This window comes from Castanea sativa, chromosome 9, assembly GCF_040712315.1.
Source record: "Castanea sativa cultivar Marrone di Chiusa Pesio chromosome 9, ASM4071231v1".
In the NCBI taxonomy this organism is placed as follows: domain Eukaryota; kingdom Viridiplantae; phylum Streptophyta; class Magnoliopsida; order Fagales; family Fagaceae; genus Castanea; species Castanea sativa.
Window position 1 is genome coordinate 30,854,940 of NC_134021.1, and position 22,425 is coordinate 30,877,364.

At 39.0% G+C, this 22,425-nt stretch overlaps 1 protein-coding gene and 1 pseudogene across 1 annotated transcript; both read right to left on the bottom strand.

The window, feature by feature from the left end:
• Nucleotides 1–594: 594 nt before the first annotated feature.
• LOC142609036 (putative N-acetyl-gamma-glutamyl-phosphate reductase, chloroplastic) lies at nt 595–6,516 on the bottom strand (annotated as a pseudogene).
• Nucleotides 6,517–11,813: 5,297 nt separating this feature from the next.
• On the bottom strand, nt 11,814–12,892 carry LOC142609037 (serine/threonine-protein phosphatase 7 long form homolog). Its single transcript, XM_075780678.1, has 3 exons — nt 12,785–12,892; nt 11,909–12,342; nt 11,814–11,820 (listed from the first exon to the last, which is right to left on the bottom strand). Exons 1-3 carry the CDS (start codon nt 12,890–12,892, stop codon nt 11,814–11,816), a joined length of 549 nt encoding a protein of 182 aa, XP_075636793.1.
• Nucleotides 12,893–22,425: the final 9,533 nt, after the last annotated feature.

Genomic DNA, 22,425 nt, shown 5'->3' on the forward strand with positions numbered 1-22,425 from the left:
AGTTTATGACTAGTTAATATTATGAGCATGTTTAAATAAATAAATAAAATGTTATGCCAAAATTTTTGAATATATTTATAGCATTTGGCAATTGGCGTACTATTTAAAAAGTGTTGTAAAAATGTCAAAGTTTTAAATAAAATTGTGTGAATAAAACTAAAATAACTACAATAGTAACTAAATATGCCTCATAAAATAAATATAATAACTAAAAAATAATTTATCATCCCACTCTTTAGTCATTACTCAATACATAATAATGTTTTTTTTATTATAATTTGAATGATAATGTTTATACTACGAAAATATTAGGAATAACAACCGAGTCATTTCAAATACCTTTCCTATAATATTTTCAAAAGAAGAATCAAATTTTTTGAAATGGCCAATTTTAAATAACATGTACATGTTCAGATTTGATTTGGGGAGTAAAAAATAGTAAAAATGCTCAAGCCAAAATAAGCTAAACGCCCAGAACATCCCACCATGGAAAGAGATTTTTTTTTTGGGTACTGGAATATGCATTGGGTGCAAAATGGAATTTAAAACATTTCTACTTAAATTAACCAGTGGCCAATGGTATACCTCATCTCCTTTAAGTTCCATATTATTGGTATATACTATATACTCAATCCTTCCTTCCCAAAAAGATACTAGCATAAACATTGGGTAAAACTCTACAATATCACTGTTACTGAACCAAATAAAGTCTCTTGTTACTAGAACCTCTCAAACCAAATGAGGTCTTCCATTGCCCACAAGAGCAGCAGCTAAAGCAAGATTTTTCTTAGGTATTGCCATGAAAGCGCGCACACACATAGAGACTAAAAAATGGTAAAACCAAATATAATTTAATTAAAACTTTTGAACAATCAGCAACAATAGTCTGTCCAACAACACTACACAGCCATGAATCATAGGGCTCTGATAAGTGATATAACCTTAGAGACAAGTCTATCTATAAATTGTTTCAAAGACCAACTGGAAATGCAAAAAAACATGCTTAAAGGATTTTAGGCCCCCATCTCCTACGGAGAAAACATCTATAGCAGAGTCCAAGTTCAGCAAGAGCTTTATGCCCCAGTTACTTCAACCATTTCCTGTTCCACTGTGCTCGGCATAACTGGATAGTAGTGGTAATGAAGCTCTCCAACATCATCACCAGAGAGCTTTTTCCATCCATCAGGTCCCACATAATAAACTGATAAAAAGAACAAGTTCAAATTATAGATTAATCATCATGGATGTGTGGTGTTTAGAGAGAGAGAGAGAGAGAGAGAGAGAGAGAGAGAGAGAGAGAGAGAGAGAAAAGAGAGTACTGCTAGCAACTCCACCACTGGCACCATCACGGAATGTTGCATGATAAATAGACCTTCTAGCCAACTCTGCAGCTTCTTCAATTGACATATCATACCACTTGCCTCGATTGACATATCATACCACTTGCCTCAATGTGTCACTGGATGGAAGATAACAGTGAATACAAATCAGTAGGAAAATAGAAATGACATAATAAATCTATGAAATATATTAACACAATCAGCTAGATACATGCAAAACTAAAATGGCAATAAAACAGGATAGATAACATTGATTCTTATGGAAGTTCAGTAAAATAAAATCAATTCTTACCAAAAGCTAGTCTCTTTCGGAAAGTCTCCTTCATGTATGTATATTTCTCAGCCATAGAACGTATGTCTTTAGGAGTATCAAGCTCAGAGGTTTTCAGTCTCTGAAGGGTAGAAGAGAACTTAGAGCCAATGACACCACTGGAAGGCAGTGAATTGCCTGAAAATGCATGTTGGCTGTAACCACCAACTAAGGCTGGTTCTGTACAAACAAGCGCTTCAGGGAGGCAGCAGCAAGGGCTTCAGGTTCTTTTCGTCCCCTTCTACCAAAGTAATTATAAGGCTCTGCCCAAGGATGTGAAAGAATATTAAGACACAACAACAACAACAACGACAACAACAACAAAATTTAAATAACAAATCCAACAGTCATAATAACTAATCACAATCCGTCAGCTAAATGTATAAGGAACCATTTAACAGAACTTTATGGGAAAATGCAAAAGTGAATTGACACGAACTCTTGGTGAACCATGTTAGATCTGTGTCCCTTTCTATTTTCTGCTTGTTATATTTTTTTTTTTCTAGGTGTGCACGAATAACAAAGATCTACTGAGATAAGCATTATATTGAAATTCCTACAACTTGGGAGCCTTAAATTAATTGGCTATGCATCTTTAAAGAAGCTCCAAACATACAAAGGCAAGGAACATCAACTTGTTCCTGTCCTAAAGCCCAGATATTGGTAACCCCAATCACCCCCCTCCCCCCTCCCCCCTCCCCACCCCAAAGGAAATGATTTCTTTTCTCTAGTTTCATCTCCCAAAAGATCCAACATCTAGCAATTTCATATTTCTTCAGCATCTTTGCCACAAAGTTTTACACTTTCGAAATTTTTCTAAAATTGTTCAATAGCATTCCATCAATTTTCTAATTAACAGAGCTATAAAGCATAGAGTTGGAATCACATGGTTTCAATAACAGTTACAAACATCAGTCAGTACCAATAATTTGTAGCACTCTATATGAACAGAAATTAAATATCATACACACATAATTACCTGACTCGCTGAACTAGACGATAATAGAGGAGCCAAACCACAGTCTGAGACACATAATTCAAGCTTGTCATCTAGGAGAAGATTGGCAGACTTGAAATTTCGGTGAACAATGGGTGGTTGACAGATCTCATGCAAACATCTATACCACAAATAAGAGGAAAAATCAGTTTCTAATTGACCAAACACGGATGAAAGAAGATTTCCTCACAAAAATGTGAAATCTACAAGTTGTAATCTCCTTGGTCAGAAATAAAAGAAATGACAAAAAAACTTGTTTCTGAGCTCCTAGCCCAACATGAGCATTCTATATAAGGAACTAACAAATTCATATCTCAAATTAGTTTTCCTTATGTTATTTGTGAATTATTTGTTCAACTTACTCCAGTGCTCTTGCAGCTTCGAGCGCCGCTTGGATGCGTGTTTTCCAAGAAAGATTCTTTTGAATCTCATCATCATGCAGTGCATCATGAAGTGTCCCATTTCTGCAATACTCATATACAAGTAGCCGCTGGCCATGCTCAGCACAGTAACCCACAAGCTCCACAATATTAGCATGGTGAAGTTTAGAGATACTAGAAACTAGTTCAAAAAAATCCTCATCTCTCTGCTGCCCGGAAACTTTAGTGTCCAGTTTTTTGATTGCCAGTAGCTATAAAAGAATTCAGAAATGGAGGATTAACTATTATATGTTCACAAATAAAGATGTGTCAGTAGATAATAGAGCCAATGAGAGGAAGAGAGAGGGCCAGGGGTTCAGGGATAGGTTATCTCAAGCAAACAAGATATACTACATAACTGAAAACTTGGGGACATAGTGGTAAGTTGTTTGGAAGAAGAGACAGCCTTGTAGGTGTTTGCTTTCACACTTAGAGGTGAAACAGCTAGAGAACTCAAAAAAAAAATTTACTTATGAGGATGAAGAAGAATCTACCAAATTACTTGAAACTTAGGTAAATAATGATGGTTGGGAGGATTAATAAAGGGACTACCTCACAGATATTTATTTTCACACTTGGGAGGTAAATGCAATTCAAACTTAAAAACTAATTTTCCTAAAAAGATTACTGAAGATGAAGAGGGGGGGGGGGGGGGAGACAACAAATACAAATATACTTGAGAATCCAACAACCACGCCATCATCCTGGCAAATTAGTTCTTATTAAGTTAAAATAATCTTACATTTCCCTAGATTTAAAAAAAAATTTAAAAAAAAAAGAGCAACAAAATCCAAAATAAGAAAAATACTCAAAATTATAAAATGATCTCTTCAGCTGTGTGCATAGTCATTACCTAGTGCTGTTCCCACATATATAACACAATAAAAATGATAGCAAACAATTTATCACAAGATACAAATAAATACACAACACAAACAGTCAAATGCTTGTGTTTAAAAGATCCCAAAAGGTAGAAATCAATAAATCCATGCTAAGAACTCAAGAATGCATTCGGGCCTTCAGCAGATGAGAATGTACACCAAACTAAAAATATGAAAAACTAAGCTGACAAGAAACTCTTGATACCCAGAAAATTGGTAATGGATTGCGTGTACTAGGTCAATCCAAGTTATATAAGCAATTACACGAAGCCTATTATCAGGTGACGGTTGAAACTGAGACCAAAAGTATGCCCAAGGAGATGCAAGTTATCTATAATTGATGTCTTAAAATTTATGTGTGCCTGTTGTGTGCATACACCACAATCATTCTATTTTATGCTCAATTCAATCACTTTAACTTCTTATGATGCTCAACGATGGACCTGACAAGTAGCTCACCCACTGAACTACAATGAAATGGTATACCTCATAAGAGATCTTCAATTGTTGATAGAAGTCCTCAATTGTTACACCTGGAGCCATTTCCAAATATATCGTTGATTGCATTCCACGGATCTAGAAGACAGAAAAGGAATAAAATACTTTAGTACTTTGAAAGAGTTAGTGAAGATAGAGAAACATAAAAATTGAAGAGGATATTAATCATTACCATTGGCATTAGGTGTGGAGTAAAACTGACAGTTATTTTTGAATTTGCAGCATCAGAGAGTCCCTGCTCAATTTCTGGAACTGCATTTAACACATAACCAAGTTTAGTGTTTCATGTCATCTAATGAATACAAATATAGTGCTCAAAGTCACAAATTACCTCCTCAAATAAGCACAAAAACTATTGAACAATTAAATAGTTCTAAATTAGACAAAAGAAATAAAAAGGGAAGACCAAGACAGCCAATTCAAAACCATAAAGCACCCAACTGAAGACTGAAATTGATCAGCAAATTCCACCTATTATGTCTGGCCACCTAAACCCAGTCATACATGAGGATTTGTTTTATTCAAGCAACATAAACTTGCTCCAGAAACAAGAAGACATGATACAAAAGTTAACCTCAAATTAAGACTCCCCTGCAATAAGGGAAGATCATGCAGTATTCAACTCTGCAAAAGAGCTGGTATTCATGACCGAAACATAAATCAGTGCAAATTACCAGTGGATAGTTCTTGCACACTGCAGACTGCATAGATCCATGAGGGGCATTTTCCTAGTCATTTAACATACTGCCCCTAATCGTCAGCTCATACTTGAGCATAATGGTCAAAAGGCTGGCCATTTTCTCCATCAGGGATGTCTTTTGTCGTTGCCTAGGTAACATTTCTAGCCAAAATAATTTTTTTTTAGCTACATGTGTTTAACATATTTCATTGCGCTTATTAATAACATTATTATTTACAATCCGTGGCTAGTCCTTCCATGAAGCATCAACACATGTTTCAAGTTTTAAAAGAATAAAATCTTACCATGGCGATGCCTGGTAATTCCATAAGAATAAATTCCTTCAGCTATTTCAGTATACAAATTGCCTCTTTGGCACCACGCCCTGCATGGTGAACCAGGAAGCAAAAGCCATGAAACAATGCACCAAGAATATTGAGCAAAGAATATATATATATTTTTTAAAAGGAGGTGAGAAAATCCTAACCTGCACCACTCACACCAGATTTTGCGTCGATAATGATATTTCTATATTCAATGAGATTAGCCTGCAAGCCAAACAGCAAGCAGACAAACATCATTAAAAGTGTAAGGCATAGAAGTGATCAATGGGAGTCCTAAATCTAGAGGCCATGCACATTTCAAATTTACAAAGGGTTTCAAACCATGCACATTTCAAATATTTCAAGCCTGCACATCGCCATATCCTGGAAGACCAGTCTCTCTTTTCTTTTGATAAGTCGAAGGCCAGTCAAACAAGTTAAACTCGGATATAGAGGAATTTTACATTAGAATAAAAAAGTAGTTAGGACAGCTAAGGTTCCAATAAATTCACTTGATCTTTTTGCATTACTTATTGATTTATTTCTTCCTTTTTTTGGGGGGGAGGGGGGGGGTGTTGCTTGTGTACTTGTATAGGTTTGGATTATAGGGCTTGAGAGAGAAGCCTCTAAGCATTCATATTTCCTCTCTGCTTGTTATCCTGTGTATTTATTGAGTTTGTCTCCGAGATTCGTTCTTAAATAGTTAAATCATTAAATTTTCAATCAACTAATCACAAGCACAACTCTCATACATTGCTTTCATAGATGTATTTAGCAATTTAAAATGACCTCAGCATAAACTTTCGAAGACACTGCCAAGTAATTTACCCAACTGCCTCTTAGGACTTAATGACCTATACGACATGCAATATAGAGTAAACACAGGATAGTGTATGCACACCTTTATCAAAGGAACAAGAGGAAGTTGAATGGACGTTGGATAACAACCAGGATTGGCAACTAGGCGTGCACTTTTAATTTCCTCTCTCAAAACCTCTGTCAAACCATATACAACTTCTTTCTGCATCCAGGTAATAAAATACTCATTTACATAAAGGGAAAAAACCATGTGTACAAATAATTTGTAAATGTGTAATTAAAATCAAGCAAGAAAAAGTGTGCAACCCTAGTACACATGAAATCTGTGAAGTAAGTTAACCATAAAAAATAAAATTTAAAATAAAAAGTTCAAGGATAAGGATGCCAGAGTTTCATGCTTTAGTACCCTTGCCCCACAACAGAATGGACTTAATGACAAAATACTAATTGTACCAGTAGAAATTGGATGCCTTTCTGTCAAGTGGACTGCCGTTGGTGGCATTTATTTTAGCTAGGCACTTCCCAGTCAAGATGTTGCTGATGTTAATAGACCCAGCTGCATCAAAAAAGAAAACAGTAAGAAAACATTATGACTCAACCCTCCAAAAATATTCTCCTCATGAAATGAGAACAAAGCAACAAACAGTGATGAACTGACAACTCTGATGCTATATCCATTTTCTTAGTAAGAGACAAATGCAGAAACGGGATAAAACTGCCCATCATTGTTCTTAATCAAGAAAACAAAAGTGGGACAAAGTAAACAAGCTCAACTAAGACTTAATAAAGGTCTAGAAAACATTCACAACTTGCAATTACTCTTTTTTTATCAGTTAAGAATCTTATTTCTAAAGAGCTACCTCATGTATCAATTTGCTATACTACTATGCCCTTGCTATATGTAACAAAGTCAAAAACCAATGTTCAGCTCTGTCGTCCACTTTAATCCTAATAGACCAGCTAAAACACTAGACATAGAATGGATCACAACAGGCCGTAGTGGCATACAAATAATTCATACTCAAATCAGGGTTTAGAACAATGAATTTAGCAGAAAAAAAACAGTTGTCAATGAGATCAAATGGGGTGCCACACCTCAGGATTTTTTATTTTTTATTTCTAAGCCATAATTGTTTTTCTAAATGCATGATAGCTCTCCAACTAACAATATAAATTTTAATTACTCCCATAGAACACCCCCAATGTACTTGGGTTTGTTTTTCAATAAAAATTTCGCTATTTATTTATTAAAAAAAAAAACTAACAATATAAATTAGAACCAGGATGGACCTCAACATGACCATATGCAAGCCATTCCCCCGTTCTCTATACAGCTTTTGTATTCAGATGCTCATTCATTTCTTTTTTCAATTATTACCTTTTCATACTTATTTTAGGGGAAAAAAAACTAACAGCTAGGTTGCAAATTTAACAATTGGGGAGCCACCAGGCTAATGAGGCAGGTTGAAGTAAGTCCTTTAGAGCATTACCATTTCCTTCCATCCAATGTTCATCAGAATCAGCCTTGCAGTAAGATATAATAAGATCCTGATCGCTCGTAATATAAATGTTATTTGTGTTGCAGTCTGGATGCCATAAAAGGTGATCCTCAAATGAAGTCACAAGCTCCCCACGAAAGTTCCAAACAGCAACAGTTCGATCTCTAAATGTCAGGAATAACTGGTTCTCATAAAGAAAGATAAATGCAGATGGAGTCATGAACTCAGCTCTGCTAACTTCCATCAGCTCGGCATTTCGAACCTACATTCAAGGGAAATGACACTTAAAAGGTATAGAATAATCAAAGGCTGCAAGCAATCCCCAAAAAAGACAAGGATAACTTACATCGAGAATCTGAAGATTTTCATTTTCTTGCTTGACAAGAAGCTTTTCATTGAATTGTTCTATGAAGTCCCTTCTTGTTTCGATGAAGTAGATGATTGAATGATTTGAGAACTGTGCCATCTTCTATTGATAGAATCTTAAGAGGAACATGACTGCTAGCTCTATTGAAAATGAATAGCATGATTCCAGGACTGTACAAACAAAATTGACATGATGGGGTAAGGTGAAAACATAAACAGCATGACAGAAAGTAGAAGGCCAGATAAAGCACCCAAACTTGGCAGCTAGTTCGGTTCAGGTGAACCAACAAGAGCAACTCAACACACCCCACACACACACTTTCCTAAACACATACATGTGCTTCAAAAGGAATTTTCAACGCTAATAGAATCTAAGAATTCATAAAGTAAAAAGACAAATTCCCAGGCATGCACACGCACACACACACACTAAATAGCACAGCTGTTTCAAAACTCAGAAATTTATATTTGTTTCTTTTACTACATTTTCTCAAGAAACATACAGAAAGCTATACAAATACAAACCTTCCAAAAGCACCCAGTACCAAAGAAGTTCGAAGTGAAGCTTGCAGTGCTCATTTTCTGTCAGGGGTAAAAAAATGCAAGAGAGTTTTAAAATCAGAGAATAAGCTCTCACACATGCATATATGTAATAATTATAAATATGTGGGGTATAAAGAGATTTTTACCTTTATGGGTGTTCTTGGAATTTGATGCTTAATAATTTGAAGGAGGTAGCTTTTGCTCTGGGAAAGAATAAGAAACTATATGCTTTTGGAACAGTGACAATGGAAAGAGGCTTTTCTTTTGGTTTTGGGTGTCTAAGCAGAGGCAGAGAAGAGAATATAAATGGCAAAATCCTTGAAGAGAAAACCTTAAAGTGGTAAAAGGGGTTAAGGTAAACTGTGAGAATGTGGTCAAAATACAAAACACAGAGAGAAGAAAAGAGAGGGCGAGCAGTGAGCTGACTAGACCTTCTGAGATTAATATTCCACTAGAAAGCACCTAAATGACAGAAGCACCATAGCTAGTCATGCAAATATTGGAAAGCAGCTGATTACAGGGACAAATAAAAAGTTTGACAGCAAAAAAGCGAGGTTACAGGGACATAACAGCCTCAATAAACGTGGTTTTCCATAAATAAAAAAATCATAAAACCCAATGGCAAAAATCAAGAAATAATGAGAATTATGACCTAACAGAAGTTCCAATTGAACTAACAAGTGGCGGACTACTGGTCAAAGTTAAAGAGGCGACGAACTATTTCATGATTGGTGATTACCTAAATCCTTGGGATAGCACTAACTAAATGAGAACTTTTCCAGGCTTCATAATTTCCTAGTTTTTGTTTTCATTAAGTCCCTTGGTATGTTAGTCCTCAAGAACCTCAATCAAAAATATTCAGGACTAGTGTAGCATAAACATATAAAAAGAGATAACATAAACCCTCAAGCATATTGATAAGCCTTACAAATCTTGCAAAGGGTGCTGAGTTGGGCAAAATATACATGCTGAATTGAACACCATTTGTAGGCAGATGGGGTGCTCACCCTATGGCACTTGACGCTTACGCTGTCTTGTATAATGTCTGGTATGTGGGGGAGGGGGTACCGCATCTCCCTGGTCAGGCTCCTTGCGTTGCTGCAAAGACGAAGTTACAAAGAAACAATGGATCAAATGAATTTTAATACCAACTATAACAGCAGTCAAAGAAGTATTCAAAGCTAGTAAATGACCAATGCATACCGTGGGGCCAGCCTTGTGTCCTGCTTTGTGACCACCTGTCCCACAAGGAGGTGCTTTTCTTGTGCGTTTAGGCCGACCTTGTGGGGGAGACTGTAGATCATCAACTTGCTCATTCTCGACATGCACAGCTGGTTGATTTGCTTGACTCCCAACAACTGAAGATACTACAACTGCGGGGGAGGATGGTGTAGTAGATGGAATGTGAGTGAGGCTCATAGTCATAGGAGCTGTATGCAATCCAGGAGTGGGCATGAATGACATGGAGTCACTATGGGGTGGTACATGGTGTATATGACCAATGCTGTACGAGGGAGATTGAGTGTGCATGACCTGAGGGGTATCATTGAAATCAATGCCGAGATCAAAGGATGGTGGAGTAAGGGATAGATGCGCGGGGTCAGAAAATGTACATAGGGTGGGTGAAGGGATCTCGGGGTGAGAAGATGCATGTGCAGTGGGTACAGGGATCTGTAGGTCTGGAAATGCGGGAGTACTACGAGGAGGGATCTCTGGGGAAGGAGATGCATGTGGGGGTGGAGGGAACTCTGGGGCAGGTGATGCATGTGGGGGTGGAGGGAACTCTGGGGCAGGATAAGCATGTGGGGGTGGAGGGGGTTGATTTTGGCCTTGATGGGGTGCAACACACTGGCCATGGCTATGGCTGGCAGGAGTTGAGCTCGTGCTTGGTCGTGCATTATGTTCTGGCAGTTCTGGATTTGCTGTATCCGCATCTTCCAAGGGAAGATGGGCAGCTAGACGGTGAAGGCGATCCACTTCCTTCAGCATAGCTGTAATCAGCTTGTGCTCAGGACTGTCTACTACATAACGCATCAACATCTGCTTGTGCATGGCGACTTGCAATTTTTGTAATACAATTAGTACACCTAACGCAAAAATGGTAATACGCAACAAAATTTGGAAAGAAAGGTCAAAGCGATTACCGTAATAAGGAGAGAGGCGCTAGTGTGGTCGACAAACCTCCATGTGACTTTACCATACCAGCCGAAGTATGGATGAACACTCGACATAGCACCCTCTAGTCGTGCTCCATGACATAGTTTCTGTGCTCTCGTATTCCATACTTGGATGTGGCTAAAATGTCTGACCCTCCAATCCACTTCAATCTTCCCCCTCAAGTCTATCTTATGAAGGGCATCGTCAGTATCAACATCTTCGGGAATTTCTTGCACCATCCCAAACTGACGAAGAACACGATCCGGTGTATGTTTCTCTACTAGCCAGAAACATACAAGCGGCACCGTCGCCGTCCACATGTCCCGTCCTGCTACACAGAACGCAGGCAGGTGGCCTAATTCGGCTTCATATGGTTGTCACACCACCTGTTGTAGTAAATAAAAAGCGCAGCACATTATGCAATGTTCCATTATTTTGAATTGACATATTTTACAGTTATAACAGTATAGACTAAGATAACATTACAAGAAACACAATTTGGATACCTGGTTGGGATACATAGAATCTAGAAGCTGACGGTACCGAACCAAACAGATTTCGGCGGGGCTATTCTTCGTGCTCACGACCCAAACCAACCTACAATGAAGAAAGAGGAAATCAATATCTACCAAATATGCAATGTAATAAAAAAGAAAAAGGATATGTATGTTGAATAATGCTAAGTTCAATGTGTCATATCGTTTAAAATGATGGATCCAAAAAAAATAGAGAGAATCGGTCAAGGAAGAGACTTACTTAATAGACAATGGCGAAGATGGTAATGGTGGGCCATATGCACCATCTGGTGGGAGGTCCATCCTTGGGCACAAGAAAGGGAATCTGGACCATGCCCAATATTGAATGAGTATTAAGGCCCCACCAATCTGACTAGCATTTTTGTCGGTTGCCCTGCATAACTCTCTGTACAACCATGCAAGGCAAGCGCTCCCCCAACTGTACCGAGGTGGATTGTGAAGGTCCCTCAACATCTGCAACCACATCGTATGCACCTTATCGCCAGACTTGTCAGCGAAAATTGTGTCCCCTAAGAGTGCTAGAATATAACACCGTGCATACTGATGCACAACAACCTCTTCTGCACCATCGGGCAACCCTTGGTCAATTTTTTCAAGTAGCTTCTTGATTTGGATCCTCTGTCCTTTAAGCACCACGGAATTAGTAACAATTCCAAGCATTTCTTGACATTCAACAGCCCATTTCAAGGCACAAGTTCCAACAATTGCCTCACCATCGATTGGAATCCTCAACAGAACCTCCACGTCTTGTAATGTGATCGTCATCTCACCATGTGGAAGGTGGAAGGTGTGGGTTTCAGGCCGCCATCGCTTAACAAAGGCCGTTATCAAATTATGGTCAAGCTCTCTATATGGAGTCCTATACAGCCCCTCTAATCCAATTCTCTTGACAATGTCGAGGACGCGATCATCCACCATCGAGCTTCGTTTTCGAAACTCCTCATTACGACCACGACATTTCAATACCCCCGGATCCTACACATGATAGAACCATGGTGATGAGATGTAATATGCCATAACCTTTGTATAAATGATTGTAGCTATTGTTGGGAAAATAGACTATAAGTTCTTCAATTGGAATTTCCATGAGTTTATGACAACTTATTTAATGAAGGGTTTGTAGTCTTCTTATTTTTTTTATACAAAAACCAAAAATACAAAAGCTATATATCAAGATTAAGGTTATGCTCAAGAAGAATTACATCAACAAAATCAGGAGTATAACCTAAAATGAAAATGATAAGAGGTAGATAATTATTTAGAGACCATTTTGCAAGAGCATTACTATGCATTCAAAGCTAGTGATACCATTGACAAACTTAGGATTTTAGAAATGAAAAAAAAAGAAAAATCAACATAATGTCAAAGGATAAGAAAAGAATATAGAAATTTAGCAGGTCGTCGATTTTAATTTTACCTGGCCTTCCCAAACAGCAGATGATCGATGTTCTGTTAGAAACCTTAACACCGAAGGAACCCTGGGACCAGGACCGAACTCATCATCCACCCCAGCAACGGCAGCCATACTACATATTAAATTAGAAGAAAATGCATCAATTGCCTAAAGCTTTATATCTTTGAAGTTAGCATGATTTCTTTGAAGTAAATCCGTCCCCAAGTCTCATTTCCCACAAACAAATACATACAAGGAATTTCTAGCAGATATTACCAGGATATTTTTTTGGCATGACCAAATTTGTTGGTAGTATTCTGCTGTTTCTAAAGATCTGAAATGTGTCCCATTAAATTATGCCTACTCTTCCAAAATGGCATGATTAATTCAGCCCATAGTTTGTTCTTTTATTTTTATTTTTTTGAATAGAAGATAGAACCAACCCAAAGTTTATGATTGCAGTAAAGTTGGCAAGTAAATCTGGAATTCTTTTCCTCTATAAAACGTTATCGGAATAGATTTTAGTTGTAGGAAATCATTCTCTTTTCTCAGTTTATGCTTTGATGGATGCTTGTAATTTGTGTACTTCATTGTATTGGTCCCCAGGTTTATACAGGATGTAATTTGTGTACTTAATTGGATGACTTTTTTTTTTCTTAGTTGAATAAAATTTACATTGCTTATCCGCTAGGGGGGGGGGAGATGGAATTCTTTTCTTCTGTCTTTCCTACTTTGTTTTTTCAGTACAGTCAATATTTGGGGACTGAACAGAACACATTGCAAGTATATAACATGTCATGTATTTATACGACTGTATGCCTACCATCAAGTAGCCACTGTTTCTTCTCCTGGAGGCTATGCCCGATGGACCGCATGTGCAGTTCCCTATCTTAGCTCTATTGTGGGTACCGATCTGTCCCCATCATTTCTACTTGTAGAGTTCTTCATTGTGTGCAAAAATTGGATAAATTATTGCTAATTTAACAAATTCACTATGGCTTATGACTTAGGAATAACGCATATTAAGTAATTAATTACTATGGTCTAATAAATATGAATTCCATTGATGTGATCCTCCCAAACTAGGTCCCCATTCCGAACTAGGCGGTAAGTTCCTTTTGACAACAATGACTTAACCCTCTCCAAACTTCTCCACATCCATGGTGCTTTCTTTGTTGAACTTTTCCTCAACTAGTTACTTCCCAACCTATATTTTGCTAATAGGATTCTAACACGAGTTATCCTTACGTGATAGCATACCAAGCAAGTTTGGCAAGCATTGCTATATTGTTTGTAAAGAAAAAAAAAGCCTAAACCCTTGTCTCCTTCAACCAACAGCTTACATAGGGATGACCATACCAAAGGTACGAGATGGTTGGAGGACTATTTTCTTTGACTTACACCATAATCCCCTAAATATTACATCCATATATTCACACATGCTTTTGGGGATTGAAAGGCTAATGTAGTATCAATTGGGGTGGCCTAGGCCACTAATTTAGTAAGTGTAGCCTACCTATGATAGTTTTTTACTTTTCCAACCACTAGTTTTAACTTAAGGAGCCCCTAATATTTGACCCCATAATGTAGCTTAATTAGTGCCAATTGGTTTTTAACTTGCTTTAGAAATTTTTAGTGTACTACTTTGAAGGGAACCCCCCCCCCCCAAACTTTTCCAAGTTGATGAACTGACATGACTAAGCACGATAGGTGTTTAAGCACTTCATAAAAGTATTAACCTCATCCATGTGAATAGCTAGTTAACTATTAAGTAAATTTCTATATTATCTGTTAATTTTTCAAAGAAAAATCCTCAACTAGTTCATTTATGAAATTGAAATCCCATGCACACTTACACCATCAAACTAGTTGAGCCTAAAAGCAACTCCTGTTAGAGAAATCTCTCTTAAAAATGTGTGATAATATGGTGTCAAATATGATCATAATAATGATAATGATTTTCAAGGGTGCTAATTTTCACTAGTTGTGTCTCAAAGTTATTTGTCCTAAGTAGCTAAATTCTCTTGGTGTCAAGTGACCCTCCTTTATTAAAAACATTAGTAAATTATATAATCCCCTATAATTTTCTATTTAATTTAATTGTATGGTTAAAATATTTGTCTCTAGTTTATATTATAATTCTTAATTAAGTTGTTCATCATATGAACATTATATTAGTTTGAAGGAAACAAGCACAATTATTGTTTCTAAATTAAAAAAAGCACAATTACAGAAAAACCATAAAAGAATCTATTATAAACAATAATTGTGCACATTTGCCCTCAAATTGATGTAGTTTATTTATTTATTTTTTACAATTTTTTTAAAAATGAGTGATTTTTTAACCAATAAGAGGATGGATAATTGTTAGTTTACATTTATTGTGCACATTTGCATAACATTGTATAATATTATACAAAGTTCATGCATTTGTTTATGTTAATCTTACATATAGAAGGTAAACTAATAGTGCTAAATTTTCAACAACAAAAAAAAAGTGAAAAAAAAGTACCAAATGGGCATTTGAAAGATAAAAGGAGTAAGGAATCCTGGAGAAAATTGGCATAAGACACCCATTTTCAAACATATACGTTAGTTAACATCGTTTTCAAACTAATTAGCAAACTAACATTTCGAGTTTTTTAGACTCGATTTTACTGTGATACAATAATTGTTCAACACCTATAGTATTACATGCAACAAAAACAAATTCTTATATATATATATATATATATATATATATATATATATATATATATATATATATATATATATATATATATTATCTACTTCATTAATTATTTATCCAAATTTTTATCAACTGTATTTCTTTTGTAAAATAACCCTAAAACTAATCATAAACTAGGACATATGCAAAAACCAAATCTTGCTGGACTTTGAACATATAGCACAGATTATCCTCCTCCTCCTCAACAAATGCCCTCAAATTTCATTAGCCAATTAATAGTAAAAATTAAATTATGTAAATACAAAATCAACCATTTATTAACACAAGAATAAATTAAGAACCAGAAAAATGAAGGGGAAAATTAGTAAAAACTTACCTTGCAATGGAGATGGTTTGGTTCTTTGGGTCGGATTTGGGTGTGTGGAGAGACAGTGGGAGAGTGTTTGAGAGACGCTGGTGTGACTGACAGACGGTGGAGAATGAGAGAGATTTGACAGTGAGAGACGGTGGGGAACTGGTGGAGAAACGGTGGAGAACCGGTGGAGACCGAGAGATTTGACAGTGAGAGACGGTGGAGAGAGGTGGAGAGACGGGGGAGAGACTGAGAGATTGACAGTGAGAGACGGTGGAGAGAGGTGGAGAGACGGGGAGATTGACAGTGAGAGACGGTGGAGAGACTAAGAGATTGACAGTGAGAGACGGTGGAGACTGAGAGAGATTTCAGAGTCAGACTGAGAGAGACGGTGAGAGTGTTTGAAATTGAGGGATTAAGTGGAATTAAGCTTCAAGGAAATCGAGTTCAATGGACTCGATTTCCTACATTTTTAATTCGAGTCCAATGGACTCGATTTCTAGGCCGACGTGGCCTCCTTGTCCACGTCAGCTGCTGGCAGATGAACAAATCGAGTCCATTGAACTCGATTTCTTTGCCCAAAATCGAGTTCTCTGGACTCGATTTGTTAGAAACCAAATTTGTTTCAAACATTCGTTTACTAATGATATAGTTCTGATTTTATAGTTATTTAAAAAAAAAATTCCCATTTCTATGTTAAAGATGATAAGAAAGTGGATTTTTTTTTTAAATAACCAAATCCCTCAAATAATTTCATTAGTTAGTAAGGTTTCAAAATTATTTAGCAATCTAACAAATCGAGTCTTGGAGACTCGATTTGGCTCTTTGAATCTAACAAATCGAGTTTCAGTTAGAAATCAAGTGTTTCACACTCGAGTTCCTTGCTCTTTTGTTTTCCTTCATTCTTTGTTCTTCGTTTTCCTTCGTTCTTCATTCTCAAGAATAAACCCACAAATCCAGAAACATCCACTCATTGCAAAAACCACACCCACTTTAGGAACAAACCCACAAATCCCAAAAATGGTTTTGGTTCAGGTTGAGAGATCACACCCAAACCACACCCACTAATGGAGATCAAACTATTGCCGATGGTGGCGATGATTGTCGGAGGAAGAGTCGAGGAGCTCGGCCACGTTAGTTCAGAGAGCAGAGGAGTGGGTTTGTTGTTTTTTTATTGATCTGGTTTTGTTGTTTCCTTCTTCTTTGTTGATTTGCTTTCTTCTTGGTGATCTCTGCCTGTGAATTTGTGGAACTCGAGTCTTAGAAACTCGATTTCTACATTGATTTTCATAGAAATCGAGTCTTTGATACTCAAGTTGCTACAGTAAAATCGAGTCCAACCCACTCAAGATATTAGTTTCCTAAATAGTTTGGAAACTATGCTAACTAATGAAATTGTTTCAAAATGGCTGTTATTTTGAAAAAAAAAAAAAAAAAAAATCCTAAGAAAGCCATTAAAGTTTACACGGGTCAAGCTCACAGCTGCCCAGTATGGCCCAACACTTTTTTCATTTTTAATTTGTGATAAAAAAAAATCAATTGCTTTTTTTTTTTTTTAAAGAGTAAAACTTTTCATATATACTAATTTAGGGTTGTACATTATTCAATTGCCAAAATTTCTAAAAGTGTGATGAAATTTATATGTTTATGAATGAAATAAATTTATGTAGTAACTATAATTTATTTTTTAAATGTGTATTTGAAAGTGGTTTAGTGGGGCCTCTACAATAATAAATAAAATTGATATAGAGAAAAGATTGAGATAAGGATAAATAATTCTTTTTTAGATGAGTAGTAATTGTATGTGGCTAAAATGGAAAAGGGAAAACAAAGGCCTAAATTTTAGGGGCTAAAATGATTAATGTGAAGGAAAAATAAATAGGTAACCGGTGTTTTTTGTTTTTTAAGTGAAGGCGTTTTATTTGGATGAAAAATGAAGGGTAAGTTTTAGAAAAAATAAGATGAACCTGAGTTTGTAAAAAAAAAAAAAAAAAAAAACACCTAAAATGGATTAGGTTTGTCCTTGTAATTTTCTCTTTTTTAGATTGTAATTAGGAATCAAAGTAGTGTACTTTTATTTTAGATTGTATCTAGGACTAAAACCATATAATTTTATAGTTATTATCAAAGACCTGTATCCTTTTCAATTCATCACTAAAACGATATACTTTTTAATTGGGTTTTCTTATTTTTCCAATTAAATAAGTGGGGGATCCATGGGAAAACCCTTAAACTAAGTGAGAGAATAACAACAGTAGGTTCATCTACACTATCTCTTGAGAGACAATAATGCAACTTAACTCTATTCGCATGAGACATAGCCAAAACCTACAAGTTTTAGGTTTAGGCTGAGGGCGTGGTTTCACACACATACACATTAACAAAATGGATTTGTTGAGTGAAAGCACCGTCACATTGCTGAGACATGTATTCATCTTATTTCCTCTGCCTCTATTCCTCAAAAATATTGGGATGAAGTAGGCTCCCCTCTCATATCACACATATCAAATCCCTACTTGAACTTCTTTATAATAAAACTCCAGATTACAATTTTCTTGAAATTTTTGGGTGTGCTTATTAGCATTACCTTCGTCCTTACGATAATCATAAAATTGATTTTTGGTCTTAACGATGCATTTTTCTCGCTACGATCTTAATCAAAAAGGATACACGTCTTGATCCTTCAACAAATCATATATACATAACCTACAATGTTCTGTTTGATGAGATAGTTTTTTCATTTCCCAAATCCTTATTCTCCCTTTAGTTGTTGATGTGCGTCCCAAAATAAGGCTGCTGGGCCTCAGAGGAGTTTGGGCTCACAATTTATTTGTATAGTGGGCTTTTGGATTTCCTACCATGGGTGGCGCTATGCTCGGCAAGCCGGTTTCCTGAGTCTCCCCTCTTTTCCCACTAACACTCCCCTTTCTCCCTTGGGGATGATTAGTATTACTTTCTCTAGTCTCTCCACTCTAGAATTGCCAACCCCTTCAACTGAATCTTCCCTGCCTATTTATAGCCAAACTTAGTAGAACGGTCATGATTATTCCCCTAGTGGGTGGAAGGAAGGGTCCAATACTATTACCCATAAGTGGGGGTTTAGTTGGGAGTGGGAGGAAAATGGGAGTGGCATTGGAATTGGCTCCACCGCTGGATTTGATGCTCGGCAGGGGCATTCCCCAGGCAATGGAAGGGAGGTCCAATACCGTTTCACCTAAGTGGATGTTTGGTGACGGGAAGGAGAAAATGATAGTGGTGTTGGGACCAGCCCCGCATGCAAGTTCTGTGCTCGGCAGGGGCACGTCACAGGCTGCTTTGAGCATTCCGAGCTCAAACCCTTCGGACGGCACGTGCGTTACCATGTGTGATCAGTGCGGGGCTCTTATAAGAGTTAGTCTTTATGGGCCTTAGGGCGATTGGGCTTGACAGGGGGTGAGGCCCGTACAATAGCCCCCCCTTGATTCATGCTCTGCTTCAGATGATGAATCAAGGATCCCCGGCAAGTCGTAGTGATGGCTTCCCACGGATGTATACTCTCTGCACACGGCTAGGGCGATCGTCATAGTAGATTTCTCGAAAATAGCGCTGCATCAGGTCGTCATGTCAGTAATTAATACGTGGTAGTTGGCGAACCGCCCGACGGTTCGTGAACCGTGCCCACGTGTGTGGGGGGTTATCCAAGAAAGGGATTTGTGAGGGTTTTTTTTTCCCGCTCTTGGCCTCATTAAACGCTTTAAGGTCCTATAAATAGTCCATTCTGGACTCCTTTTTCACTTTTCGCGTTTCTCTCACTCCCAACCCCTCCTTTGCCGAGCATTCTTCTCCTGCGCAAAAACCTCCTCAGTTCTCCACTCCCTAGAGCCCCAAGTAAGTTCTTTCTACCTCTCTTTCCTTTTCGATTCTCTTCCATTTCATATTCTAGGAATGGGGGTTTCTCACCTACTTACCCCGGGGGTTGCCTTGACTAGTTTTAGAGAGACCTTTGGCGTCCAAGGGGATGTCGACGTTGCGTATTGCAATGTGGGCGACCTCAAACTTCAAAGGGCTGCTGACTCGAACGCAGCATTCTTTCCACTGATGTCGATACTTAAGGGTAGGGTTAGGTTCCCTGTAGACCCTCTCGTAATAGGTACCCTAGGGTTTTACGGCCTGTGTCCCGACCAGTTTCCCCCCAACTTTTATAGCGTTGTTAGCTGTGTCATCCGGTTAAACCACATGTTCGGGCTGCAGTTGAACTAGCACGACATAAATTTCATGTATAAACTGTGCGGCAACTTCACACGTGGTTATTACTTGAAAACTAGAGATACACGAGTCCGACTTATATCCTGCCTGCTCGACTCTAATAGGAACTCGGCCGGAGAGTTCGTTCGGGTGCGTGGTAACTGGCATGCCAGTGAGCTTCTTTGCCCACTCTCACCACGCAAAGTTGGTTGGTACCGACAATCCCCATTTGATTTGTTCTTGCATCTTATATATATATATTTTTTCTTTTATAGCTAATTGGTTTGTTCCTGGACTTGTTGCAGAATCCAGAAGGTTCTTCCCGGACAGTCGAGTTATACACGCACGAGACCTCAACTTTGTTCTTAGGTCGGAGATCTTTGTGCACGATGACGGGCAACTTAGGGCGTCTCATTTGATCCTCAGTGTCAACCCCGTGTACACCACTTGGCAAAACTTCAGCCAGGCGCTTTTGGTAGACAGCCCGCTCCCGTCGTACAATGATGTGTGGTACAAGACATTCCTTCCCCCCGGGCTCACCACAGGCGAGGCTTGAGAACGTGGCCCGCGCTATACCACTGCAGACGATATCGCACCTGTGAGGGACGGTTCTGCCGAGTGCGTGTCCCAGAGTCGACGGAGGCACAAAGCAATCGGACAGCCAGAGGACGCTGCCCCCGTAGCCAAGGAACTAGCTGCCGACCACGCGGAGAGAATGGTGAAGTATAGGGAGATGACCCTCTCTCGGTTCATTCCTGGCGCTGGTCCTGCGGCTCAAACTCAGTCCCCACAAGGAACGAGTCAAACTCCTCCCGGGGGCGAAAACAGGAAGAGAAAAAGGATTGCCGAGAAAAACCCTCCTGTCCCGGGTGACGCTTTGCCGAAGACCCCTCCTCGTGTAGCGGGCGGTTCCAGGCTTCCGGAGGGGCCGGTGGTCATACCCCCTGCGGTTCAGGTTGGAACCAATGTGGCATCCTCTTCCCGGCCGGTAGTCGGCTGGTAGCACACCTTCAAGTTAGGTGACGAGTGCTTGCCGAAAACCGCCAGCGTCCGGCTATGGGACAGGGGTGCAGGGGGGCGAGTGGCCCAAAGTTTGGTGCAGGGCCTCATGCTGCCTGAGGATGTCCATTACTATGCACAGGGCAATGACGAGACACTTGCCACGCGACTACAATGGCATTCCACGCGGTAACGCTCTATTCCCCTTGACTGTGTACATTGTACTAAGTGGTCTTCTTCTTCTTCTTTTTTTTTTTTTAATTTTTTTAATTTTTTCTTAATTTCACCATTTGGCTACTATCCTATCTCCAGGCCGCGCAGATGACCAACATTGTGACCGGGCGGTTAAAGGATGCGGCCGAGGCCCTGAAGGGGGAAAAGGCGCTAAAGGCCGTTGCTGAGGCCACGGCCAGGGAAAAAGGGGAGGCTGCCGCGGCATCGGAGAGGAAAGCGATAGATGCCGAGAATGCCCGGCAGGCCGCCGAGGGAAACCTGACCTTCCTAGAGGCGAAGCTAGGGGAGACCGAGCTCAAGTTAGCGACGGTGGACAACTTGAGTCTAGCCCAAGCTAATGAAATCGCCGGCCTGAAGGAGTCCCTCGAAGCTTGCGAGGAAAAGTGGTACACGGTCGGCTTCTCGGATGCTGAAAACTCCGCGGAGCTGATCATTCACCAAGCTCGGCACCATGGCTTTGAGGAGGGATGGTTAGCTGCCCTTCAGCCAATAGGAGTGGCCGCGGACTCTCCGCTGTGGAACCCTGAGCAGATCCCTTACCCGGCCCTTCCTCCCTCTGTCGTTCAGAGTCGAACTGAGGCTTCAAACGAGAAGGAGACTCCGAGTATGATTGACCTCGTGCAGGATATTGATGCTCACATGGAGGTAGCTGGCCCGGAGGTTACAAGAAACGTCCGCATTGGGGCCGAAGCTGCACTAGACCAGGTCCCACTGACAATCCAGACAACCGTGAGTGGAACTGAGCAGCCTGTCCCTCCGCCCACACCAGCCGACCCTGCCGTTTGATGACCTAGCCTTTCTTTTGTCTCTTTTCTTCTTTTTTAATTTTCTATTTATTTTTTTTACTGTTATTATTTTTCCTTTTGGACGTTTAATGAGCCTAAATCGCCGGGCTGTGGCGATGGAACAATTTCCCGGTCTTCCAGACAATTATAATTAATGTCGTTTACATATCGTTGTTTTAATTAGTGCCGTTTAAATGTCGTTTGTGCTTCCTTGTCGCTTGCTTGGTAACGGCTGATCCTGTACACGATTGCTTTCTTAATGTTAACGTTGTTGGTAAATGCCATCATACCTTACTTTCTCGCTTTTGGGGGCCGGGAGTAGCCCCTTTGAATTCAAGCCATAGTGGCTTATGTTACTGGACGCTCGGCGTCGCTGGCCATG